At 38.6% G+C, this 23,644-nt stretch overlaps 2 protein-coding genes across 3 annotated transcripts in view; one reads left to right on the plus strand and one right to left on the minus strand.

Annotated features, from left to right (window-relative positions):
- TGFBR1 (transforming growth factor beta receptor 1) overlaps nt 1-9,535 on the plus strand; it is a 33,595-nt gene extending 24,060 nt beyond the window's left edge. For both annotated transcript variants that reach the window (XM_058831402.1, XM_058831403.1), the window contains exons 7-9: nt 2,917-3,041; nt 3,721-3,851; nt 5,206-9,535. In XM_058831402.1, coding sequence (XP_058687385.1) covers nt 2,917-3,041; nt 3,721-3,851; nt 5,206-5,331 — 382 coding nt within the window. In that variant the 3' untranslated portion in view covers nt 5,332-9,535. The remainder of the gene's footprint in view (nt 1-2,916; nt 3,042-3,720; nt 3,852-5,205) is intronic.
- LOC131575658 (probable 2-ketogluconate reductase) overlaps nt 1-23,644 on the minus strand; it is a 173,918-nt gene that overhangs the window by 33,948 nt on the left and 116,326 nt on the right. The window lies entirely within an intron of this gene.

Consider the following 23,644-nt stretch of genomic DNA (forward strand, 5'->3'; position numbering starts at 1 on the left):
CTTTGAGAGCATTCACCACAATCTTACATTCTTGATTAAAACATTTTTTATATGGGTCAACTGGAACAATTTGAGAACCTTGTCCATATCAAAGATTGCAACAGTGCTTAGTATTCCACTTCAATAAATACGGTCAAAGTAAACCTTGCACTCAACTTCACATGGTTGTCCTATGTTTGTGCTGTGTTTATTACTTGTGAGGATTTTTGTATACCTTAGAGAACTCTCATCTCAACAAACTTCGTTGAAGTTCTGCGTAGTTCAGAAGAAATGCAAGTCCCGGTTGCATTTTTTTTTGCTTGTCTTGATAGTCGTTGCTTCCTTGCGTCCATGTGATATCTGTAAGACACAGGAGTGCTGAGGGAGCTCTGAAAGGTGTGATAGTCCTGAAATTTGTTTTAAGTAGTAGGTCTTGTATTCTGCCTACCATCCCTGGTACTAGAAGAGAAAATCCTACTATATTATTGATTAAAGGAAACAATGTCTAGGCTTCTGTGGCTGTTCCAGAGGTAGAGCTATTGCCTGCCACTGCATTCCACACCAGTAATCTGCACATGTTGCTTTTTTACCAGGCAACACCTCTCTTCAAAGCCCAGGTGCCACTGTTGGCCTGCTTCATTGATATGTCAGCTTGAGACTGCTGGGGTGATGATGTGGAGAAGCACACTGAGCTCTGCTAAACAGCACACACTGGATTTAGCTATCAGAACCCTATCCGAATGAGAGAGCGGTGCTACCACTGATGCTGACTTGATGCAGCAAATAACATTCATTCTTTCCAGCAGTCAGTAGGGATGCTGCTGTCAGTAGCTCTTGTTGTAAAGTCTACACTGACGTTTTGCTTGATGCTCCCAGGTCAGACTTAGTTACCAAACAATGTAACCACCACTTGGATGCCATGACCAGCTTTCAGGCCTTGTTTCATAGGGGAAAGTTAGTTACAGATTTTTCTCCTTGCAGGACATGTGGGATAAAGCAAATTCGTAAGTGCAGTTGTTAATTTGTAACCCACAGATGATATACTAATTTTAACAAAAGCATGATTTAGGGTGGGACTTGCAGACTGTATGATGAAGAAGCAGATACTAAATGATAGTAGGCCTCTGTTCTCAAGAAATTTTTAACAGCGCTGGTAACCAGCACTTCATGTCTATTCCTGCTTTAGGCTTGTTAGGCGATGTTTTAAGTGGCTACTATAATTTGTCAGGTTAAAGGAGCTGGGGCTTCCTCTTGTCTGACCTCTGGAGCCCAGCTGGTGTGTTCCAAAGGGCTTGGGCTCTGTTCATCCGAGGCCTATGGATGTGGCTGCTGCTTTCTTCCTTGGAATCCGACCAGTCACGCACAGACATATACAGTACTGACAGGGCTGATTATACAGATTGCTATGCACCGTGTGCTGCCTTCAACACCCACATAAAACACTGTCAGAATTTGTATAAAACATAGCTATAGACAGCCAAGTCTCCTTCCTTCTCTTCAGCTGATCAGGATTGAACTTCATTAGTGAAAGTATGTACTCCCTTCTGTAGCCTCACAACTCCATGCATGTTTATGAGCCCCTCAACCATCCATCCAAGGCTTGCTGTGTCTAATGCCCTTTCCTGTGCTCCATGGATCTTGTACTCCTCAGCTGGGTTAATGCACAGCAGTAAACAGCTGATGTATTCATATGTATGCCTCTGTGCATGGATTCCCTCAAATATCAGCATGGGCCCTTCCCCTGGCAAATCTCCCTGCTTGGGTGCTGGCTAGACCAGCTTGAACGTTGTTAGTGAATTACAGACCTGCACACCAGCTGTGCAGGGTTGGGGGAGATGCAAACCTTCTGGCCCAGCCCAGTAGCTGGCACCCAGGCACACAGACATTACACCCTGTGACTCCACTCCAGCTGCTGGTGCTGGGAGACCCTTACTCTGTTGTTCTCATCCCCTTTCTCCTCTGTAGTTGGTACATGTAAGCTGTGACGTTGAGACCTGTGATCCATGGTCTTATTTCAGTAGCTGAAACAGACCTACTCATTTACTCCAGTTGCTGGCACTAGGGTTTCCTTCTCCTTCTGTCAGACTACAGCTGCTGGGCCAGAATTCGTTCAAGAATGACCACTGTGTGGTCTCCTCACTGTAGCTCCAGATACCTGCTCTTGCCACTGCAGATGTGCTCCTAGGACCTGGAGTTGAGCCCCTCCTTCTCTCTAGTTTCAGCTTCGTCCCTGGTGCTGCTCCACTTGCTAGACCTGAACAGACTCATGCCTGCCTCCTGATGCTGACACGTTCTTAGAGAACACATGCATGTGGGCTTGAGAGTGAGATTGCACAGAGTAGTTAGGATTTGATAAAATAGGATGCACTAGTGGTGAGCATGTGCAGACTGGCAACCTCTTAGGCAACTAGCCCCATTGCTACCCTTTTCCATCTGTTGCCTCACTTCTTTTCCCTTTCTCCTGAACATTCCTTGATAAGCATTGCATAGTTGCACAGGCCTTCCTTCAATATCCTCAATCCTTGTTTCCCCCTTGTTTCAGTATCCTATGCTCTTGTTTCCCACTTATTCACAGTCGCAAAGTCCAGACTGTATGCACCTCTAAAAAGTTATGCCTGGAGTTTCTTAATAGCCTTTCAGTGAGGAACTAGAGACTTTTGGTCTTTGTCGCCATCTCAGTTTTGCCTTGTCTCTCAGGTTTATGGCTCTACTTGTTTATTGTTTCACATTTTACTTATTCCCCCTATTTCTCTGCTTGTTTCTCTCAGTTTTACTTAGCCCTTTACATTGAATTGTCTCTGACTGGATGACCTTAATGAAGCAGTTTTTTCTTTATCTCCTTTTCCACAAAAATATATTATTTTGTATTTGAGCTGATCAGTAGTGCTGAACTTTTTCTACTATTAAGTGTTCATGAGTTTATTTTTTTTCATACAGGTACATGGCTCCTGAAGTTCTAGATGATTCCATAAATATGAAACATTTTGAGTCATTCAAACGAGCAGACATCTATGCAATGGGATTAGTATTTTGGGAAATAGCTCGGCGGTGTTCAATTGGCGGTACGTGGCAATCTTTACAAAATGGGACATATTAAGGAATTATAAGTAATTTAAACTTACTGAGGTTCTGAAAACAGTTTGCTCAAAAAGCAATGCAAAGTAATAGCCAGTCTGTCTCAGACTTTCTAATTAATGCTTGTGAACTAATTAATCTAGTTAATCCTGTAAATGATAACTGGTCTATTCAACCTCTTTCTAGATTGACAAACCATACTTGTTAAAGAAAATAGGAAATGTTATTGTCTGTTTTAATTTTTCTTTCTAAATATTTACATAGAGGGGAGAAAAGGGTAAAACTTGTACTCTTGAGAGCAAGGGGCAAACACAACAAGACCTAGCTATAATGTGTTCAGATCAATCTATACCTTATTTAAAATGAAGCATGCTGTTATAAATCATGTACTCTGAAGAAGCATGTTTTAAGTATAGCATATGAAAGATTTGATGTAGTTTATATCTCTTCTAATTTTATAAATTTTTGATCCATCAAGGGTAACGTAAACACTCCTAATGTGTGGTTAAGGATTTTTGTTTATTTGTTTATTTGTCATTCATTTTGATGTAATTTTTAAAAATGAAAAACCAAAAACTGGTAGGGTACTGATAAGGAACACAGTAAAAAGTGAAGAATATGTAATCCAGTGTTAGCTAAAATAAATGTATTTTCAACCTGTTACAGGAATCCACGAAGATTACCAGTTGCCATACTATGACCTCGTTCCTTCAGACCCTTCGGTTGAAGAAATGAGGAAAGTTGTGTGTGAACAGAAGTTAAGGCCCAATATTCCAAACAGATGGCAGAGCTGTGAGGTATTAACTAACCTTGCTAAAGCTGCTTTAATGGACACTAGAGCTTTTAGTGATTTCAGAGGCTTAAAAACCATGTCTATTGTTGAAGGGAGAAGAGCTGCTTTTAGGAGAACTTAATTAATTTCCTTCTAATCATTATGGTTTTATTAAAAGCATTGTTCCTTGATTATACATAAGTATTTAAATGTAATTTCATAGAAGTTAATAGCTAACTCTGCATGGGGGATTCTAGGATCCTTTCCTGTGAAGCATAGATGATGCTAATATAAATTAGAGCTAGTCTGAATTACATTATGTAGGAAGCATCATTGCAAATAAGTTGTGCTGTGTCTGGCTGGGATTGAGTCAACATCCTTCATAGTGAGCTCCACAATGTTGTTACCAAAACAGTCTGATAGCATGCTGATGTTTTAGCTGTTGCTGAGCAGTGCTTGCACAGCTTCAAGGCATTCTCAGTTTCTCAAGTCATTTGGGGGTGGACAAGAGCGTGAGAGGGAGCAGCTGACCCAAACTGGGCAGAGGGAATACTCCACAGCATTGCTCTGGGAGCCCAGCAAGGGCTACAGCCAGTGTGCTCTGACTCACAGCTTGAGGGGAACAGCTGCAGTGGGCTGCAGGAGAGTGAGGCACTGATAAGGATGAGGTGCTTTGGAAACAGGAGGGAACCTGGGTTGTGGCATGTGGGGAATGAATGTATGGCTGAGATAAGAGTTGGGCAAGAGTGCACAGGAAGGAGAGAAAGGTGATGAGTGCACCAACAAACTGTGAGACAGGAAGTAATTGGGATTGAAATGACTAGTGTAATACAGCTTTTGTGGTATTTTGGAATGTAGAGCTGTTACTTTATTTCATCTGCCATTTTTGTTATTTGCTTTGTTACAAATAACACACAGAAGCACTCAGATTTCAAGGAATAGCTGTTTGAAGGATAAAAGCACTTATCCTTGCAGAGCTTCAGTGTGAGGAAGACAGCTCATGAACTTAATTGCTATGCATTGAAGTAACTCCTTAACTGCAAGTACAATTAAAAAGTGTGCCTTTTTGTCTGATGTGAAAATTCAGAAAACAGTTACAGACAAGCTACTACATTTCGTTTAAATATTTTTTTCATGGACCAAAAGTCTACTGAAAAATATCAGTTTTACTCTACAATGTTTAGAGAGCTTTACTTTTGTGAATAAAGTAAGATTTTTTTATTGTTATTATTAATTTTTATTTTAACAGCACACTCTCCCATGCAGCTGCAGTACTAGTAGTGGACTTCAGAAATGCCTGAAGAGGCGAAGGCAGAGCAGCAGTTACATGGGCTACACTGGAACAGCAGTGCATATAATGAGTCGTGTTTCCTTTGCAGGCATTACGAGTGATGGCAAAAATTATGCGGGAATGCTGGTATGCCAACGGAGCCGCTCGGCTGACAGCTTTGCGCATTAAGAAAACATTATCACAACTTAGCCAACAGGAGGGGATCAAGATGTAATCCTGGATTTGCTATCGAAGAACACTGTAAAAATCCCTATCTGCACCAGAGTGGCGTGTTAAGAAGGCTAATTGTTCTACCTCACTGGGGGAACAGAAGGATATTGCTGCCTTTTAGTACTTCATAGGAACGTCACTTATTAGGATTTTTGTGGATGTGCTAAACAGTTGTGTTGGGTCTATCTGTGCACTATGAACCTCTTTCCCAGGTTACTTACAAAACATTATGTACTCTAGTTTCGTTAATCTGTAATTTTTTATTTGGGAAGCTGATAGCTGGTCTTTGCTAGTTAACTGTGCTAAAAGTAGGAGGTCACTTCCAAAATGAAACTGGTTCACTATATTGTTCTACAGTGCATTGATGGCTCTTAAAGCAACTTTATTCCTGCCTGGTACATTGACTACTCTGAACCACTGTCTCAATTCCTTGATTCAGATTGTGAATGTACTACTGGAGTATACTTGCTAGCTATCAAGGCAGTGCATCTTTTGGATTCTTACCTTGACTTACAAATGGACCTCATTCAGTTGTGGGAATATAACTTATGCAACTATACTTTATACATGATTACTGGGTGTTTTTCCACTTTTTCAGAACATTACATTGCCTTCAAAATAGATTGTATTACACCAGTAAGTGCCACTTTTGAGTCTTTTAATGCAAAAATAGTAGGGATGTACAAAGCCTATGGTACTTTTGGTTTCAAAAATACAAGTTAAAAGTTCTTCCTTTGCCTAGCTAAGATCTAAATCTCACTCCTTGCAAAAGTGAGTACATCATTGATAGAATATCTTCAATTTTACCGAAATCTGACTCTTGAAACCACTGTAGGAGTTTTAAATAATGTAAGCTAGTAAATTTGCTGTCATATTTTGTAATTGTGAAGTTATGAGTCATAATTATGTAGAAGATTTTTTTATCAAGTGGTACTTCCAAAATGCTTGAAGTACCTATCTACTTCAGAAAAGTAGCAAGAAAAGTAAAATGTTGAGATTTTGCTTCATTAAATAAGTATGAAAAGCATATTTTTTGTGCAGTTCTGCTGAGTCTTAAGACTCAAAGAACAATATTTTCAATTACACAAGGATTAAATGCACCTGTCATTAGAGAAGTTATTTGGGCTTTTGTACTAGACAGTTCAAAGCTGCTTATAAATTTTATGTGCATGTATGTTGTGTGTGCCTCGTACACAAAGTGGTGAGCTAGAGAAGGTGGTGACCTGCAGGTCTTTGGATACAAATATCAGGGGATTCCAGCAATCCTTTTCATTTTAGAAGAACAAAGCTTATGGTGACTTGTGTTGTCATAAGAACACAGAAGAATATGCATGGCTTTAGTCAAGATTTCCCTGAGTTTTTAAGAGTATCATAATATTTTGATAAACTTATTTAGAAACCAAATTGCTTCCTGCCCAAATGTACAGCAAAAACCTGCTGTTGCCGTGATAGTTTTTTCATTGCAATTTTAGGAACAGTCTGGTTGACCTGTGGTTTCATTGATGTCCAAAACAGTATTTCAGTATGTCAATATACCTGGTAATTAATATGCTGCCTAACCTGCCACTCTTCAGAACACATCAGTACCCATCCCATTATGCAACACTTTACCTTGGTTCTTTTTCATCCTCAGCATAGAGCCCGCTGAGAGTTTGTTACCAAGATGGTAGCAGTGGCAGGGTGGCTGCTGGCAGAGCACAATCGAGGTTCTGTGCCATGGTCTGTGATGTGTGGCAGCTAAAGCAGGAAGAGGAATGAGGCCCAGGAAGAGGAGGCTACATAGGTGACACAAGCCTTACCCAAGAAAAGCCTTAACACATAATTTTTATTTCTTTCCATATTCTTGCTTTTCCATATTTCCATATGCTTGCTTGCAGATAAATGTCAGAATTACAGATCCTCTGAGGTCAAACTGCAAATAACTAAATGCTTTTGTCAACAACAAAATGGATGAGTTTATTCATACTGAAAGACAGTATCCAGGAGGAAAGGGAAAAATAAGAGAAGTTCTTAGAAAACAATTAGGCTTAAACATATGTACAGCTTGTGTTTGTTTGGTGTTATCTGACAAGTCAGGTTTATGTGCTTCAGGCCTCTGTCAATCAAAGCTGGATTTAAAAATTACCTTATGTAGGTATTTTAAATAAACTCTGCCTTTGTGCACATGGACAGTCGTGCACCACAGTTTTTCAACTGACTGTTCAAAAAAAATGTTTGACTATAACGTGATTCTCAAGCCTATCTACTTGGCAGCCTCTCTAGCAAGTTCTATGTATCCATACAGATACTTAAAGAAAACATGTCATCATGAAAATAGGTCAGGCTCTCCATGCAAATTTCAAAGACTTCCTAGTTTGCAATTTAACAATTTTTATTTTGTAACTTTGTTACATTTCAATTTTTTAAGTGTCCTAGGTCCTTACCATAGATACAAATGGTACAGCTCCTGCTTCAGAAATACCAGGCTACTGGATTGCTTCAGAAATCTGTAGTAATTTTGGTGGTAACAAGAGAGCTTGCAGTATAATTCATCAAATAATTTTTAGTGGCTTTTTTAGCACCCACAAAACCGTATCAGCATAACATTTAATTTCCTAAGATATACCAAACAGCTCTGTTGCATTTTAAAGAGGATATACAGCAGCTGAACAGCATCATGGCACACAGATGATGCTTTGTTCTCCTGACTTGCTAGCAACTGTTCTTGCTTTGTTCAAAATATAGCTTTGTGGTAGAAGCTTGCAAAAACAAAGCACAGAAGGATGCTTGACACAGTGTATGACATAAGGAACAGTATTTTAGAACAACTTCATCATTCCTGCTAGGCTGCAGAACAGGAAAATTCTGAATAGAGCTATATGTATCCTCAGTTCTGACACCATGACTTAAAGCTTTGTTCTTCTTTTCCATTATATGAACTGAACACCTTTTACAAAGGCTGTGTCTGTATATATTATGTAACTTTAAATGTTACCTGTGTAAGATCATATCTTATATATATGGACACAGGTACACATAAGTATTTTTTAAATTAAGATTGTAATATCACCAGATCTGCTCTTGGAAATCCAGGGGGACCAAAATATTTTAGCATTCAAAATATTAATTTTGTATCATTTCAAGTATATACCAAAACAGTTTCTGATTATTACTGATGCAAATGTTTATTGTAAATATTACATACGTTATACATTCACTTAAGTTTTGTGGATTTAATCAACTTTATATTTTAGTAGCATTGAAGCCTCAGTTTGGTTTACAGACTTGTGATCAGATGGATATGGACGTGGGGAACAAGGAGCATTGGAAATGGTCTGATGCTGAAAAGCCTGAAATGTCATTTTTGAAATGCTGGAATTCTTCAGGGACCTTCCAATCTTAAAAGCTGGAATTCTGGGATGTTTCTCAAGCAGACTCTCCAAGTATGACACACTGTCACCCTCCAATGGTTCTGCTTGTAATCCTAAGAAAGACTTTGTATATAAATAAAGACATTGGGATTGACTGTATGGGGACATGAAGGTGTCAAATGAAGTAAGAGGCTATTTTATTTTTTCAGTAATGGCTCTGAGTGTGATTGCCATGAAATTCACCTTTTAGTTAGTTCCTTGTTTATATTGTGCCATTGAAATGATTGCAAGGTGTTAATCATTTTCTGTTTAAAGAACAAGCAAACAAACAAAAAAAAAAACCCTTCACCATATCCATTGCTTTAAACTCAAATTACCTCTTAAAAGACCAAGGTACATTTACCTCATATGTATATAATGTTTAATATTTTTCAGAATGTTCTCAAGGTTTGCAGTTACATGTTTCTAGAAATATGGGTATTACTAAATTTACAACTTCAGTGGTACTAAGTGTATTATCTGGTGCCCCAAAACACTTTATTTTCTGTATTTTATTGTATTAGCAAGTTTGCTGCTTTGTCACTGTAGCACCTGCCCTTACATAGCTGTGTGGATACTGCCTTGTAAATTTTACTTTTTGGATGATTTGAGGATCCTGTACAGATGAGTGTCACTTTTTTAAACCTTACCAAATTGTGCATTTCCCTTACATTTCTGAAAATATGTATTGTTATTTGTAGAGTATACATTTCAATGGATTGTAAATAGGATAGTAGAAGAGTGGATGCTTATGTTAAGTGCTAACACTACAGTAGAGAGATTAAAGCAGTGAAAATAAATCACTTTTTTCAAAATGCATGAGTTGTCTTGTAGAACAAGAAGTTGCAGGTAGATACGGGTTTGTGTGTGGTGTTCCTACCTGCTAAAATGTGGGTTTCCTGTGAATTCCTTTCCTCAGAAGGAGTTTCTTCTAGTACAAAAATGCTAAAAGGATTTGCTACCGCCAAGGCAATCCACCTCATCTGTGCTGTGTACAGAATGATAAAGTGCCTGCTCTTCTTTGTCTCCTACAGTAATGTTGATATAAGAACATTGCTGCTGTCTCTCATCTCCTGGACAAAATTAGTAATGACAAATTGTTCCCTCTCTACATTTACATTTGCATAGAAATAACATTTAGTCTATTTTAGTCTGTTTAAGCAGCTCAACACTTCAGTGCATCCCAGAACTGAAAGTAAAATCAGCTTCTGTTGGAGTGGATTGTTTCTGTGCAAACCTCAGTTTCAGGCTGGTGTTACAGTTCCGAAGGAAAGTGGAGATTTAGACACAATAAAAATAGAACATCTTGCCCTCACATAAGTTTAGGTTTATCCGTCAGTTTTGGCTCAGACAGAATTACCAAAAATTACTTCTTCCAGCAAACTTTATCCACAATGGGAAGCCATAAGGTGTCCAGAGAAAGCTTATGATTATGTATGTCAAAACACTGCATTCCCTTCAAATGCTTTTAGAGGAGCTATGATGATTATGGATGAAAACACATCCCTCTCCCATGAGCAGCTAAAGGAAAGCCTTTGCTACCCCTGCAAGCAACCAAAACAGTAAAATCCTGAATTTTTCTACTGCATTTACTAGTAGAGGAAATGTGTGGCCTGGAACTAGCATAGCACTGTTGCTGTCCACCAAACTTAAGTTTTCATGAAGTAGTTTTCTTTGTTTCATGCTTTGAGGGCCTGAGCCTAACAACTGACAATTCATAAACTGGAAACAATCACCACAAGTAACTGAAATACGTGAGGATGTTTTAGGATCATTTTAGAAGAGACACTGAATGTGGGAGATCTGCATGCTGGTTTGGATTGCAAGTTGGCACAAAGTGTGGCAGACTTTCAGCTGGCTGTTTTGCCCAGCATAATTATTTTTTTAATTTTTAAAGTGTGCGGCTGTTGAAAGGGATTCATTTTAATACCCACTGCAGCCAAGTAATGAGTACTTTATGTAGGTGCAGAATAACATAAGAGTGTATAAGCAAGCCACTTCTATGCAGTACCAAGTAAGTACTACAATTTTCCTTTTATCAATTGTTGTGACATTGGTAACTGATGTACAGTGATGTACCCAGTAACTGTAGTATAGCATAAGAAAATAGACTTCTTTTAAATAGGAAATTGTAAATTCCAAATCTCTCACTCAGTGCTCTTACTAGGTTTTTTCATCTATCCAGTCAAGCCATAATGTTTTAACGAGCTAAAGTGTTCATTGTTTTGCTGATGAAGGGTTACTGGAACCTCACGCTGCATACCCCCTTACTGAGATGGGCTGCTGGGGTTCTGAGTCTCATAGTTCTACCTTGGTGTGGCTGGAGTTGTTCCCAAGTCTTCTAAGTTGGAAAAAAAGAAACCTTGGCACAGCATTTCCTTTGTCAGCTTGCCTCGACTGCAAATAAAATCCAGTGGTGCTCAAGAAACCCACCACCCTTAAGTCTTCCTCAGAGTTTCTTGAAAATAAGATTTAAACTCACAGTCTATCAGATGAAATGGTACCTTAAATCATTTCCTCTTTTGAGAAGAAAAAATGAAAATAAAAAAGCCAGAACAAACTCTACTGATAGGTTCCTATGCAAGATTGCACTGTTTATTGGTATTAAAAGAACTCTCACTGGAGATGAAGAGTTGACATCCTCAAAATGTGTTTCTAATTAGCTCAATTAGGAAGATGAGAAGAGCTCTCCCACCTGCCAGTACCAGAAAGTCTGTGTAAGCAGTTAAAGAATCAGGCACATGATAGTCAATTTTATATAATGTCAAATATATTTATATATGTTTTTAAATGAGGGGTGAAGGAGTTAGGAATATCCCTTTAAATCCAAGCAAGACTTAAGAGGCTGTATAGTGAAGGAAAAAAGGACAGCCAAAGGGAGTGGTTTAGGTGACCTCAAGAGGAGTGAACATGGAAAAATAGAGGAATAAGGAAATAAAAAGGGTGAGTCATATATAAATAGCAGACCAGTCAGTGTGCCAGATCTGTGTGTGCCCAGCACAGCCTCTTCCTTTGCTTTTAAAAACCTTCCTACCTGAGGGACTTTGTTCTGGGGATGCAGGGATGTCTGAGCACAGCAGTTCAGGCCAGACCACAGTGGGGAGGTCTTGTGAGTCTGTGGTGAAGCAATGGGAAAGACCAGAGTGAGCAGACCCGAGTGTCACAGGTGTCCATAGTGCCGGAGTGTGGGTCCAGGGGCTGGAGTGGGAACTCAGCTCCAGTACCAGCAGCTGGCCAGACTGGGATTGGGGCAGCTGCTTGCAGGGTGTGTACCTGTGCCTCTGAAGATGTGGTTGTCCTTAGTGCTGGCTGTTCTGATCTATCCTTGTGTTCTGGTGCCTCTGTGTTACCTGCTAACGTGGACTTCTTTTCCTTGGGGATTTGTGGCCCAGTGCAATTACTGAGATTGCTTGCCTGGCTCTTGTAGCTTGGGCAATGGAAGCTTCTACATCCATAACTGGGTGTCACTCTTTTGATTCTTGACATTGGTCATCTACCCATAGGGACTAGAAAACATCCACATTATTGTGATATTAAATTAAATATCTAAAAACCTAGAAAGCAAAGGTAATAAGTAACAGTCTTGAGAAAAATGTTGTAATATGAGAGTTGGTGATAAATTCCAAGTTGACTCTGTGATGTCATAGCTTATCTATTGCTCTGGACATCCTCAGATGCTAATCTGCATTCATTCAATTTTCCTATTCCCTTCTATTCTATGGGCATGGGAAATATGTGTGTGTAGTCCCACTGTTCAAACTCTTAATTAGTACAGGAATGGGGTAAAGAATGGCAAGAATTCTGTGATACCACAGTTGCTCTCTAATTCTTACGTGTTTCCAAAGAGTGGAATCAAGCTGTGCTTTCTTTCATTATTGCCCTCCTGTGGCTTGGACTCTCTGACCTACATCTCCTTCCCTGAAGAGAGATTTTTGTTGCTGTTACCAGAAGGGTCAGCGAGATTCAGTTCCCGAACCTCTCTGGACAATTCTTCATGAAAGCAAGCTACCTTTTCTATACCTTTGTTCAGTAAACTGCTTTGCCTATGCTTTTTTTTGCAAAGATAACTCTTTCCCATACTAGATGATAGAAAGGTTTAAAATTTTACATTGGGAGACCTGAGCCCTTACAGAGATCCTCATTTCCTTCTCTCCAGGTATGAAAGGTGTGAAGGACTGTTGGTCTCTTCACTGCAGCAATATTGTTGAATTGTTAATTTCCATCTCTTGCCAAGGCTCCTTGTGCTGAGGCTCACATCACAGGCATGCAGCCTCCTAAGCCTTGTGTCATTGCCGGTAGAGCAGGTAAGCACGGCCCTGTCTCAAAACCCTCTGAACAGTTTTGAACTTCTCCCTCGCTGGAGACACACGAAACCCAGCTGGACACATTCCTGTGTAACCTGCTCAAGGTGACCCTGCCTTGGCAGGGGGGTTGGACTAGGAGATCTTCAGAGGTGCCTTTCAACCCTAACAATTCTGTGATTCTGTGAACTTCAATAAGGAGAAGGGAATACTGCAAAGAAAAACATATTGCAACATTACTTTTTTAACTTCTTCAGGCTGTTTTGTCAGTATGTGTGGTATGCTCACTGCCTCTCTCCTGAAGGCCAGCTCTTCTCGTTCTTCAATTAAGAAGATGCTTGAGAAGGAGAGGTGGATGCTTTGCTACCTTTACTGTTGCTGCAGGTGGAAAAGGAAGGAAGGAGAAGACTAGAGATCATTCAGTGTTATCTGAGGTGAAAGGATCATTACCATGTTATCCCTATTTTAACTGTAAAAGGATAGAAAGCTGTTCTGGTTGGAATTCTTCAAATCTATGCTTTAAAGAATTCTTTGTTTACAATAGCCCTTAGGAAAACTAAAAAGATAGAGGTAAAAATATAATCAAATCAAAAGACCAGTGATATCACTTGGAAGCTCGTTAGCTTCAATGTTTACCAACATGTTTCCTTCAGTGTCCATCTGTTAGACATGATTATTAAGGCAGCTACACCCTGGGATAAATATAAAACTTACAAGAAATTCTAATATTTATAGATCTGGATTGGTTTGAATTTCTCATTTAGAGGTTAATACAGTCATAGGTTACAGTATTTACACATGGTGACTGAGCTCCTGAAGATTCATATTTGAGGGCTTTAGTTGCAGCCATATGCCTTATCTAAGTGGTATTGGAAAAATCAGATGGTCTGCTCTAGGCAAAGACACACTTCTGCAGCAGCAGTGCTGTTTAAGGCGCTTCCAAGACTAGCTCTGTGTGACAGATTCCCGAGACAGAACTGCTCAGGCAGGGGTCTGGTCACTGGGAGGGGCTGTGTGTTTTCATGCAGTTGTTTTTCCTTAAAGTCTTGAGCACAATTGGAGGTGATGTATATAGGCCAAAGTTCAGGAAGGTGTCATCTCTCCAGGGGCCTGTTTACTGTGTCTAAGCTGGAGTGCAGGAACTTTATAAATTATTACAGATGTTTTACTTATGAGTGACTGATTAGGTTATGAATCAATCCCTCAAATACGGATCTGTGTGCTTTTTCTGGTTCCCTGTCTGCCTCTTTCAAACTGTCTTGCTAGATGAATCCTGACATTTGCGAAGAAGGAGTCCTTGCAGAGTATGTGATTGTGGGCCTGAAAAAGGTGATCAGGCTGAAGGGACATTGCTCATCTCAGTTTTCTCAAAGTTTTCTCAAACTTTGCAGGATTGAGGAAAGAAACCAAAGCTGATTCTTAAGCAAAGATTCTCATGTCAGGCCCTTCTCAAAGAAATACATTGGAAATTTTCCTAAAAAGCAAGGAAGGTTTATCTGAAGTCGGAGGTGATCACAGAGAAGATAGGAGGTGAGATAGTTTTCAATTTCTTGGTGTTGCTTAGTCACAATTTAGTGTGGATTGATGGCTTTTTATCTGGTCAAGTACCTCCACTTAAGTAGACAAATATCTATCTATTCACAGGTGAGACAGTGAAACACACGCCACAAGAAAAGGACTCAACTATCTTCCTTAAGGAAGGCTTGGGAGTCATCTGACAAGATAAAAATAATTATAGAGAGAAAATCATCATAACAAGGAATGTAAGACAGGTATTTTTAAAGGTCTAATAAAGAAATGGCTGTGCAAGTACACAAACACAATCTGATGCAATAAAAATTCAAAAGACATGGATATGACAAACCAAGGATGAAAATTCAAGGCTAAGAAAGTGAGAAAGAAAGAAACAAAGCTGTATCACTCCAGTTCTCATGCCATCTGTGCATACGAGGAGGTGCTAGACAGAATTTTGCTGACACATCCTATTTTGAAAGTGATGTTGAAACTAACATAAGTGGTGCATTGTCTGTACTGTAATTTTTGGTCTTTCATACAGAAAATCAACCCAGAATCAGTTTGTTTTCATACGGGCTTCAAACTACAGCAACAAAACCACACGAAAGCATGGCTGCTTCTTATCTGGGCAGCTGGAACACTGAGATACAGAGAAAATACAGCTCTCAAGTGCAGAAAAGAAGAGCAAAACCATAGCCACTGAAGAACATGCCTCGTATCTAGGAGGAAAGCCATGACTCTTTTTATATATCAGACACCTACAGTAAAAGGACATAGAATAAGCTAGAAGAGACTGATGTAGTAGATTGCATTTCTGCTGTGAATGTGGGGGAAAAGTTATCCCAGATTATTCCATTCTTTGGAAGGCATCTTGCTGATGGCTTATGGGAGCCAGAAAAATCAGTGAGCTTTGGTCTGTGACGAGGTTTCTTCCCTTGCTTTCACAGCAAAACACAGATAACTTTATCTTGTAGTAAGTAATGCTGGGCAGCTTTAACCTTTCTGTCTGCAGACAGTCTGTGTTTTAGCCTCCCACTGCATGCTCTGATTAGCCCTGCAGTTACTCAGGAAAGGACCATATTAATTAATGTGGGACAAATGCACAGTGGAAGCGTAGCCAAGTAAGTGTATCAGGGAATGCGAGAACTCTCCCTGTAGGTAGGACAAAGATTTTCTGCAGTCAGGAAAATTCCAGCATTGCTAATGATTCCAGATGTCCCACTGCAACATTTCTGTGTGGCTGGAAAATATGGATTTCCATTCAGGTATGTTCTTGTACATGCATGGTCATACCATGGCTTAGCAAATTCTAGCAAATTCTAGCAAAAAAGTGTAGCAAAGCTACACTTGAATCTCTTGGGAAGAGGAAGCTTGTTCTGCCAGGAGGTCTCCCACTACTGGTGTTTTCCCTGGATTTACAGCACAGTCCTCTCCTCTCTTGTTCCAGGAGCCCAATGGAGAAATGATGTGCAGGACTGCATTCTCCATAGGCTGTTGCATTTTGTTATGGCCACCTCCATAATCGGAAGAACGGTGAAAAGCCCCTGTTTTCAAGATACAGGTGTTTTAATTTCTATTCTTCTTGCTAATGTAATTAATAAACAGACTAATAAATACGAAACTACTTTCCATTTGTTTGTGGTGTAATTACAAATCTGTCTGGATACAGCAAGCATTTTGCCATGGCTGCCATATGATTTACTGTCTTCATGCTCTTGAGGTTTTTCAGTATTTCAGTTCTGGTTTTATTACAACTGACTATTTATATAACTGCTATTTAGATCTAAATGGGATATTTCCTTGCCAAAAAATCCTCTTATCTACAAAGACACAGTACCATTCTGTGCAGGTGATAAGAAGCATTCATTTCTTGTAAAATATTTTTATTAGTCTCAGCCTAGATCTTTATTGCACTATACAAGCTTGAAGTTTGGCATCTCCCACACTTGGTTTTGTATGTGTCTTATTTACTGATAAATTAAAAGGTTTATAGAGAAGGAGGACTCACTGAACAGATCAAGAAATCAGGTTGTGGGTTGATTTCTCTTTCTTTCTTTCTTTCTTTCTTTCTTTCTTTCTTTCTTTCTTTCTTTCTTTCTTTCTTTCTTTCTTTCTTTCTGTGTGTCTGTCTTTCTGTGTGTCTGTCTTTCTTTCTGTCTTTCTTTCTTTCTGTCTTTTCTGTCTTTTCTGTCTCTTTTATTCTCCTGGCTGCAATACCTGGAATTTTCTGTCAATGTACAAAGAAAATTGGCACAATTTACATATTCTTCTTTGACTGCCGTGTTCAGGCAACGTTTATTCGTTGTCTCTGTCCTCATTTTTTCTGTTTCCTTAGTTTCAAAGTCATGAGCTTGACAGTCACATAGGTAGATTCTTCCAGGTACCTGGAAGAAACAAGACAGGCTGCTATAAATTATGTCTATCTCCATTTTATGTGGCTGCTTCATGCTAAGCTGCAACCAGAGGCAATTAGTTTCTTTGCAGTAAATCCTCAAGCTTCTACAAATGTCAATACCTCTATGGACCTGGAGGAAATTTAAGTTAGGTGAAGTAAAAACAGGTTTGGAAATGGACCGTATGCTTCCTTTTATTTCTGTGTGTGATACAATACAATCCTCTACTGATACTTTTCATATTTGTCGTAAGCCTATTGTAGCACTGCTAATTCTGTCATTTTTTACTGTCAAAGCCTGTCACAACTTGGATCAATCTCAAATGCATCAATTATATGTACACATTAATGCTGAACATCTAAAATAAGGTATTTCTTTTCTAAATGTTGCATTTAATACTCACTGCAAAATCTAGCTGATTTTTGGAAAATAATATTTTCTTAATACTGGGATGGGAGGAGAGAGCAATTTTAAGAGCTGCCAGTCAAGAATTTTTAAAGGCTGCTCCTTATTTCAATGATTTTTATGTTTTAACTGGGGGAGAAATCTCCCCCCACATTTAGGAATTGTAAGACTGTTTTTGCACCTCAGGAAGTGGCTCAGCACTGCTATTTTTATGCCAAAATGCTAGTAGAGGTAGGTAGGTTGAGAGTTAATCATGTCCTACAGCAAAAATGTAAAAGCATTAAATCAAAACACTTTGTCAAAACTTACATTATACTTCTGAAGCATTCACATATGAATTTATAAGTTTTACAAATCTTGTTACATGAGATCATTGTGCCTTTAGATACTTTGATACTTTTACTCTGCTGAAAGGAAGATAGGATTTAATAGTTACTCAACCGGTTTCAGTGATCTGCCTATGTGTGGTACCAAAACAACCACACTGGTACACACTTATATGCAATTGTAGTGAGAGTCAGAATGGCTTGGGTTGGAAGGAACCTTAAGGATCACCTTGTTTCAACCCCTGCCATGGGCACAGACACCTTGCACTGGGCCAGGTTTGCTCAGAGCCCCACCCAGCCTGGTCTTGAACACTTCCAGGGATGGAGCATCCTGGACAAGCTTCTCTGGACAACCTCGGCCAGTGCCTCGCCACCCTCACAGAGAGTATTTTCTTCCCAATACCTGAACTAAACCTGTTCTCTTTCACTTTAAAGCCATCTCCCCCTTGTCCTGTCCCTACATGCTCTTGTAAAAAGTCCCTTGCCAGGGAGGAACTTTTTCCTTGCAGGCTCCCTTCAGGTACTGTGAAGTCTTCTTGTTTTCCATATTGCCTGGCCATAATTGTGTGATTGCATTATTGTACTTAAGTCATGGAGGTAGAAGATGGCCCAAGTCTGAGTGATACTGTGCTTTACACACAGTATAAATGAAAAAGATTTTCTGTTGGACTGTCAGGTTCTTTGCTTGATTTTCTCAATAACAAATACCATATTTAATTTTTTCATTCTTATGAGTCAGTTTAGGGAACCACTCAACTCTTTGAGCTTCCCGTTCAGACCTATGAAAAGAATATTTCCTGCAACTTTAATTAATTATTCTGTTTAATTGGATTAAATATTTTGGATAAGATCAGCACTGTTGGAAGAGAGAATGAGAAAAAACAGTTGCCAGTTCTACTTTCCATGCTGAAGATGAAAGACACCAGATAGCAATAAATCTTTTAACTGAGAGTGGAACTATACTTCTCATGAATCTTATTCTTCCCCAAAACTAAACATTTCTGCTTGAGGCATCAGAGAGACATTGTTTCTTAAGAACTGAACAGCAGTGTATTTGTTTACAAAAACCCATCGCAATTTTGCAGCCAGATGATCTACTGTCCAGAACACTCACTTTAAAATGCTGACAATATCTCCTGCCTTTAATCTTGTTATAAATGCTAAAAAACTGTAGACAATAATAACCAAAGTCCTTAATACACATCTGCTTAAAATGTGCCCAGGCTTGAAAAGAAATATAGATCATTATTAAACACTTTTTTTCCTTTTTTTTTTTTCTTTTTTTTCTTTTTTAAGAAGCTGGAATGCAGAATCTGGGAAGCTCAGTGGCAAGTGAAGAATGTTGCTGTGAGATTCTTTTCTACAAGAGATTCAAAAATTCATAATTTAAAGAAGCTGGTATTTTTAGTATCATAGTACTTCAGCATGATTGTATCCTGGTATCATTAGTTCCAAGTTAAAAGGGCTGATTTTTCAGATATTTATCTCTTAATGAGAGAAAATCTTAGTCATGTCCTTTTAAAGTTCTTTCTGGGGAGAAAGGGAGTTAAGTTGTACTTTTTTGTTCAGGTTTATAATTCACTTGGAACTTTTGAAGTATCTGAATTATATGGCTTTGAAACATTTTTTTTTCTTACAAGCCTGTAACTTTTCAGATAGTTATCTCTGGTTTTCCTTGCTATTGCTTAATGAGAGGTTAGAAAAGGATATGTGATATGATACAGAGGCTTTTAATTTCCTTTTTTCAAATTAAAGCAATAAACATTCAGATTACCTTATATGTTATGGAACTGGAAAAGAGTGTCCATTACAAATCTATCTAATAATATTTACATAGTTTATTCATTTACTTAAATCGTAATCAAACCCAGTTTTACCTAATAAATTGTTGTGCTTATTTTGGCTGGGATAGAGTTCATTTTCTTCAGTGGCTGGTATGTGGCAATTTTAGATTTGTGCTGAGCATAGGGTTGATAATTTAGAGATGTTCTTGTTATTGCTGAGCAGGACTTGCACACAGCCAAGGCCTTTTCTGCTTTCCATATTGCCACGCTGGCAAGGAATGGGGGGAGTGCTTGGGAGGAGACCCAGCCTGGACAAGTGACCCCAAATGACCAAGGGATATTCCAGACTACAAGACATCATGTCAAATAAAGTGGGGGGAGGAAGGAGGAACATTTGGAGTGATGGTGTTTGTCTTCCCAACTTGTTACGTGTGATGGGGCCCTTTGTCCTGGGGATGGCTGAACACCTGCCTGCCCATGGGAAGCAGTGAATCAATTCCTCGTTTTGCTTTGCTTGTGTGCATGGTTTTGTTTTTCCTATTAAACTGTCTTCATTTCAACCCACGAGTTTTCCAGCTTTTACCCTTCCAAATCTCTCCCAGTTCCGCTGGAGGGGGAGTGAGAAAGTGGCTGCGTAGGACCTGGCTGCTGGCTGGGGCTAAACCAAGACAGCTGGTGAAACAGAAAAGGGCTCTTTACAATAAGACCCAGAAGGAATTGATTTCAGAGAATACAACTCTTACTGAACGGTGAGTTCATAGTCATTGGCACAAAAAGGATTATTTGACAAGGAACAAGGAACGTGTTTGCTTTTTTATTTTCTTAAAACAAACACTGGAGTTAGTAGCTCTACTGATAGATTTACCGATACACACCTGCTATATCAAATTATTTTCAAGTGCAAGCATAATAACACAAGTTAATGAGAAGAATTTCCTTTTTCTTTCAGGTTTCATTGCATCAGAAATGACATCAAGATATTGCAGTAGAAATTCAGCCTTACTATGAAAATGAGTCACTGTTGAACTACATGCGTGTGATAATTTATAGCTTTTTAAATTTTTTACTTTTTGTTGCAAGTAGTCTTGTATATCCACATATTAAAATATTTGGATCAGAGGATAAGCCAGCAACAGCACACAGGCATTAAAAAAAAAAAAATCTTTGTTAGTTGTGCCACTGCATTGCTGACCTCAGTAAGGAATGTTCATTGTTTGAAAAATAATCCCTTAAATGGAAAATTCTTGAATTAAAACTCTTGAATTAAAAATAACCTGTTCTTCTCAAAGTTAATAAATCTGCTGTGAGGAATACATAGCATTTATTGGACATCTCATGTTGTGTACAAAACAATATATGGTGTTTAGTTTCAGGAATAACAGAGCAATCTCATCAGAAGTCCTACTACCCTAACTCTAATACCTCACAATTGATAAGACGTGGCTCATGATTCATTCACTTGTACATAGAAAAGGCTAAAGAGGATAAAAAGACTGATGAAATCCTTAATATCTGTTCTATTGCATTGTACTTCCCAAAAGAATGTAGGTTTTTTAATTACAGGTGCTGATGGCTGAGGTGATTATAACACCATGATGCAGAAACAAGGCAGAAACTTAGCAAGGATAACTTCTCAGTAAATAATAAATATTACTAGAAAATATTCTTAATCTAAATGGCTTTATTCATGCTTTTTTAAAACCTTCCTGATTTCCCCCCTCTTGGAATTTAAAATTACATAATAAAATAATTGAACAATCATTTTAAGAATAATGTAAATTGTTCCAAAAGTATTTTAATAATTTAATTTAAACAATTTAATGGTTGTTTAAAATAAGTAATATAAGTTGTGAATGGAATATTATTTAATTTTGTAATATCCTACATTAAAACACATAAACTACCGCATAAGTGTGGAAAGCTAATTATATTACGTTTTTTGGGACTGAGGTAATTTTATTTAGCTATATATTTTCCACACTGTGCTTTCCCAGACCTCTGTTATATGTTCTTCTGAAGAAAACAGTTCTATAACTGTACTTTACTCAAAGAACAGATTTTGCCAGGACTTACTGCCATCAGTCATACACTCGAGCATCTGCAGTAGCAACAGATAAAGGAACAGATACATAACTAATATTCTTGGAATTAATTCCTGTTATTTCTCACTTCTTTCATAGTATCTCTAATTCTTCTGAGTACTAGAACAGATTGTTTTCATTAGCTCTTCTTGAGGAAAAACCCTTATGGACCAGAGTGGTGATGTCAGGAGGTTGCTGCAGTGGCTGTGGATACAGCACTGCAGCTTATGGGGACCCTGCCCAAGGCAAGAGCAAAAGCAAAACCTACTGCAAATATGTGGTAAGTGAAGTAAAAAACAACCTCAGTTTCTGTCTCCTTGGGAGTGTTTGAGGCCATAACACCTATGATATGTAATCCCAGTTTATTTCTACTATACCTTAAAATACAAGAAGCTGTCACACAGAAAATTGGATAGGCAATAAGGAGTTTAAACTTTGTGCTAGAGAGGATGAAAATTAGGAGGTTTTGAACATGGGAGATGAGTCTTGACATTTAGAAAATGCTCTCAAATGAAGACCATTTCTTAGAGACAAAACACTTTTGTTTGTGCTGTCTTTTGAGGTGATCAGGTATTATTCTGAGACTGAAAATAAAACTTTCTGGTTTTAATCCCCAGAAAGGCTGAAAAGTCTTAGCAGCTCCATTTGTTAGGTTTCTCTTCCAGCACACACTTAGAGGTGGTCACTGGCAAAGGACAGCCAGAAGAAGGGTGCTTCCAGCTGCTCCAGGTTTGTCCATGAGCATTTCAGATGCCCAAAGAAGCCCCTTACAGCAGCCTCTGCCCTGTCTGTGAAGGCTCCATATAAAGCCTGTAGGACTGTGTGGAGATTCAGGGGAAAAAAGGCCTGAAAAAGGTTCTGGAAATCATCAAAGCTTTCAGACCCCTCCCAAGGGAGATAAGCCATATCCATGTGCTTGGTAAATATTTGCATAGACTATTTCTGCAAGATTTGCCAGACTGTTTCTGGTGGATATTCTACAACTTCCCTAGGCAATACATTCCAGTACTTCACTAGCCTTATCTTTGGAAAGGTTTTTTATGTCCAACCCAAATTTTTCTTGCCTCTGTTCTTGTGAAGGAAAATAACCTGTTTTCCACAACTGGTTTGCGACAGAATACTTGTTGACTCTTGCTTGCTGTCATGGTGGTACTCAAAAATAATGTTGGATGACTCATTCAGTGTGGATTTTTTCCCCCAAACAATCAAAATAAAATGATTGGTATAAAAATTCTTATTTCTTTCCTTTGCTACTATTCAAAAGAATCACTGCCCACCATCCCAATCTTTTAGTACATTCCAAATCCTTCACAAGCTGCCAAAATAACACCGAGTCCCGACATTGCTTCAGCTGGTTTTTTTAATTCCTGCGATGAGCGACCCACATTGAACTAATCTGAAGGCAATATCCTACTTGTCTCACCTTTTCTCACTGAGTGATACAGTCAGATAGCTATCAGCTTCTAGAAGCTTGGAATTAATTACTTTCAACAGTTTGGAATTAATTACTTTTAGTAATTTGGGAGTTGGAGCTAGATAATCCTTATGGTCCTTTTCAACCCAAGCCATTCTGTGATAATGTCAAGGTTTAATTAACACAGATGAAATAATCTGCCATTTCCTGTGAGAGCATTTCTGCTTTGCTGTAGCACTTCAGCCTTTCTATGTTCCTGATTCAATATTAAATAGATAATACTGATCAATTGAATGTGATAATGCTAACTTCAAATGTATATGAATTAAACTTTCATTTTGAAGTACTCTTACCTTAATTTTAGGCCTTGCGTTTACACATTCCTGGACAAAGAACTGACCAGGTGTTGGAAACAGTCCTAGACTTGGCACAAAATGGTACATGGCAAAACTTCTGGACAACTCGATTTTGGCTGATGGCTTTGATGCACATGAGCACATTGACATGTGAGCATTTGCTTTTATTCTAAGAGCAGTAACAAGAACATTTAGTAATGATGAGTCAAAAAGAAAAAAGAAAATTTTTCTAAATCTGTAAGTTGAACTAGGGATGCCTTGCCAATGAGTCAGTGCTCTAGTGACTAACTAGCAATACTAGAACTGCACTACTAATACAAAAACTGTTTTGTCACAATAATAAACAGGATAAA

Source organism: Poecile atricapillus, chromosome 2 (genome assembly GCF_030490865.1).
Source record: "Poecile atricapillus isolate bPoeAtr1 chromosome 2, bPoeAtr1.hap1, whole genome shotgun sequence".
Taxonomy (NCBI): domain Eukaryota; kingdom Metazoa; phylum Chordata; class Aves; order Passeriformes; family Paridae; genus Poecile; species Poecile atricapillus.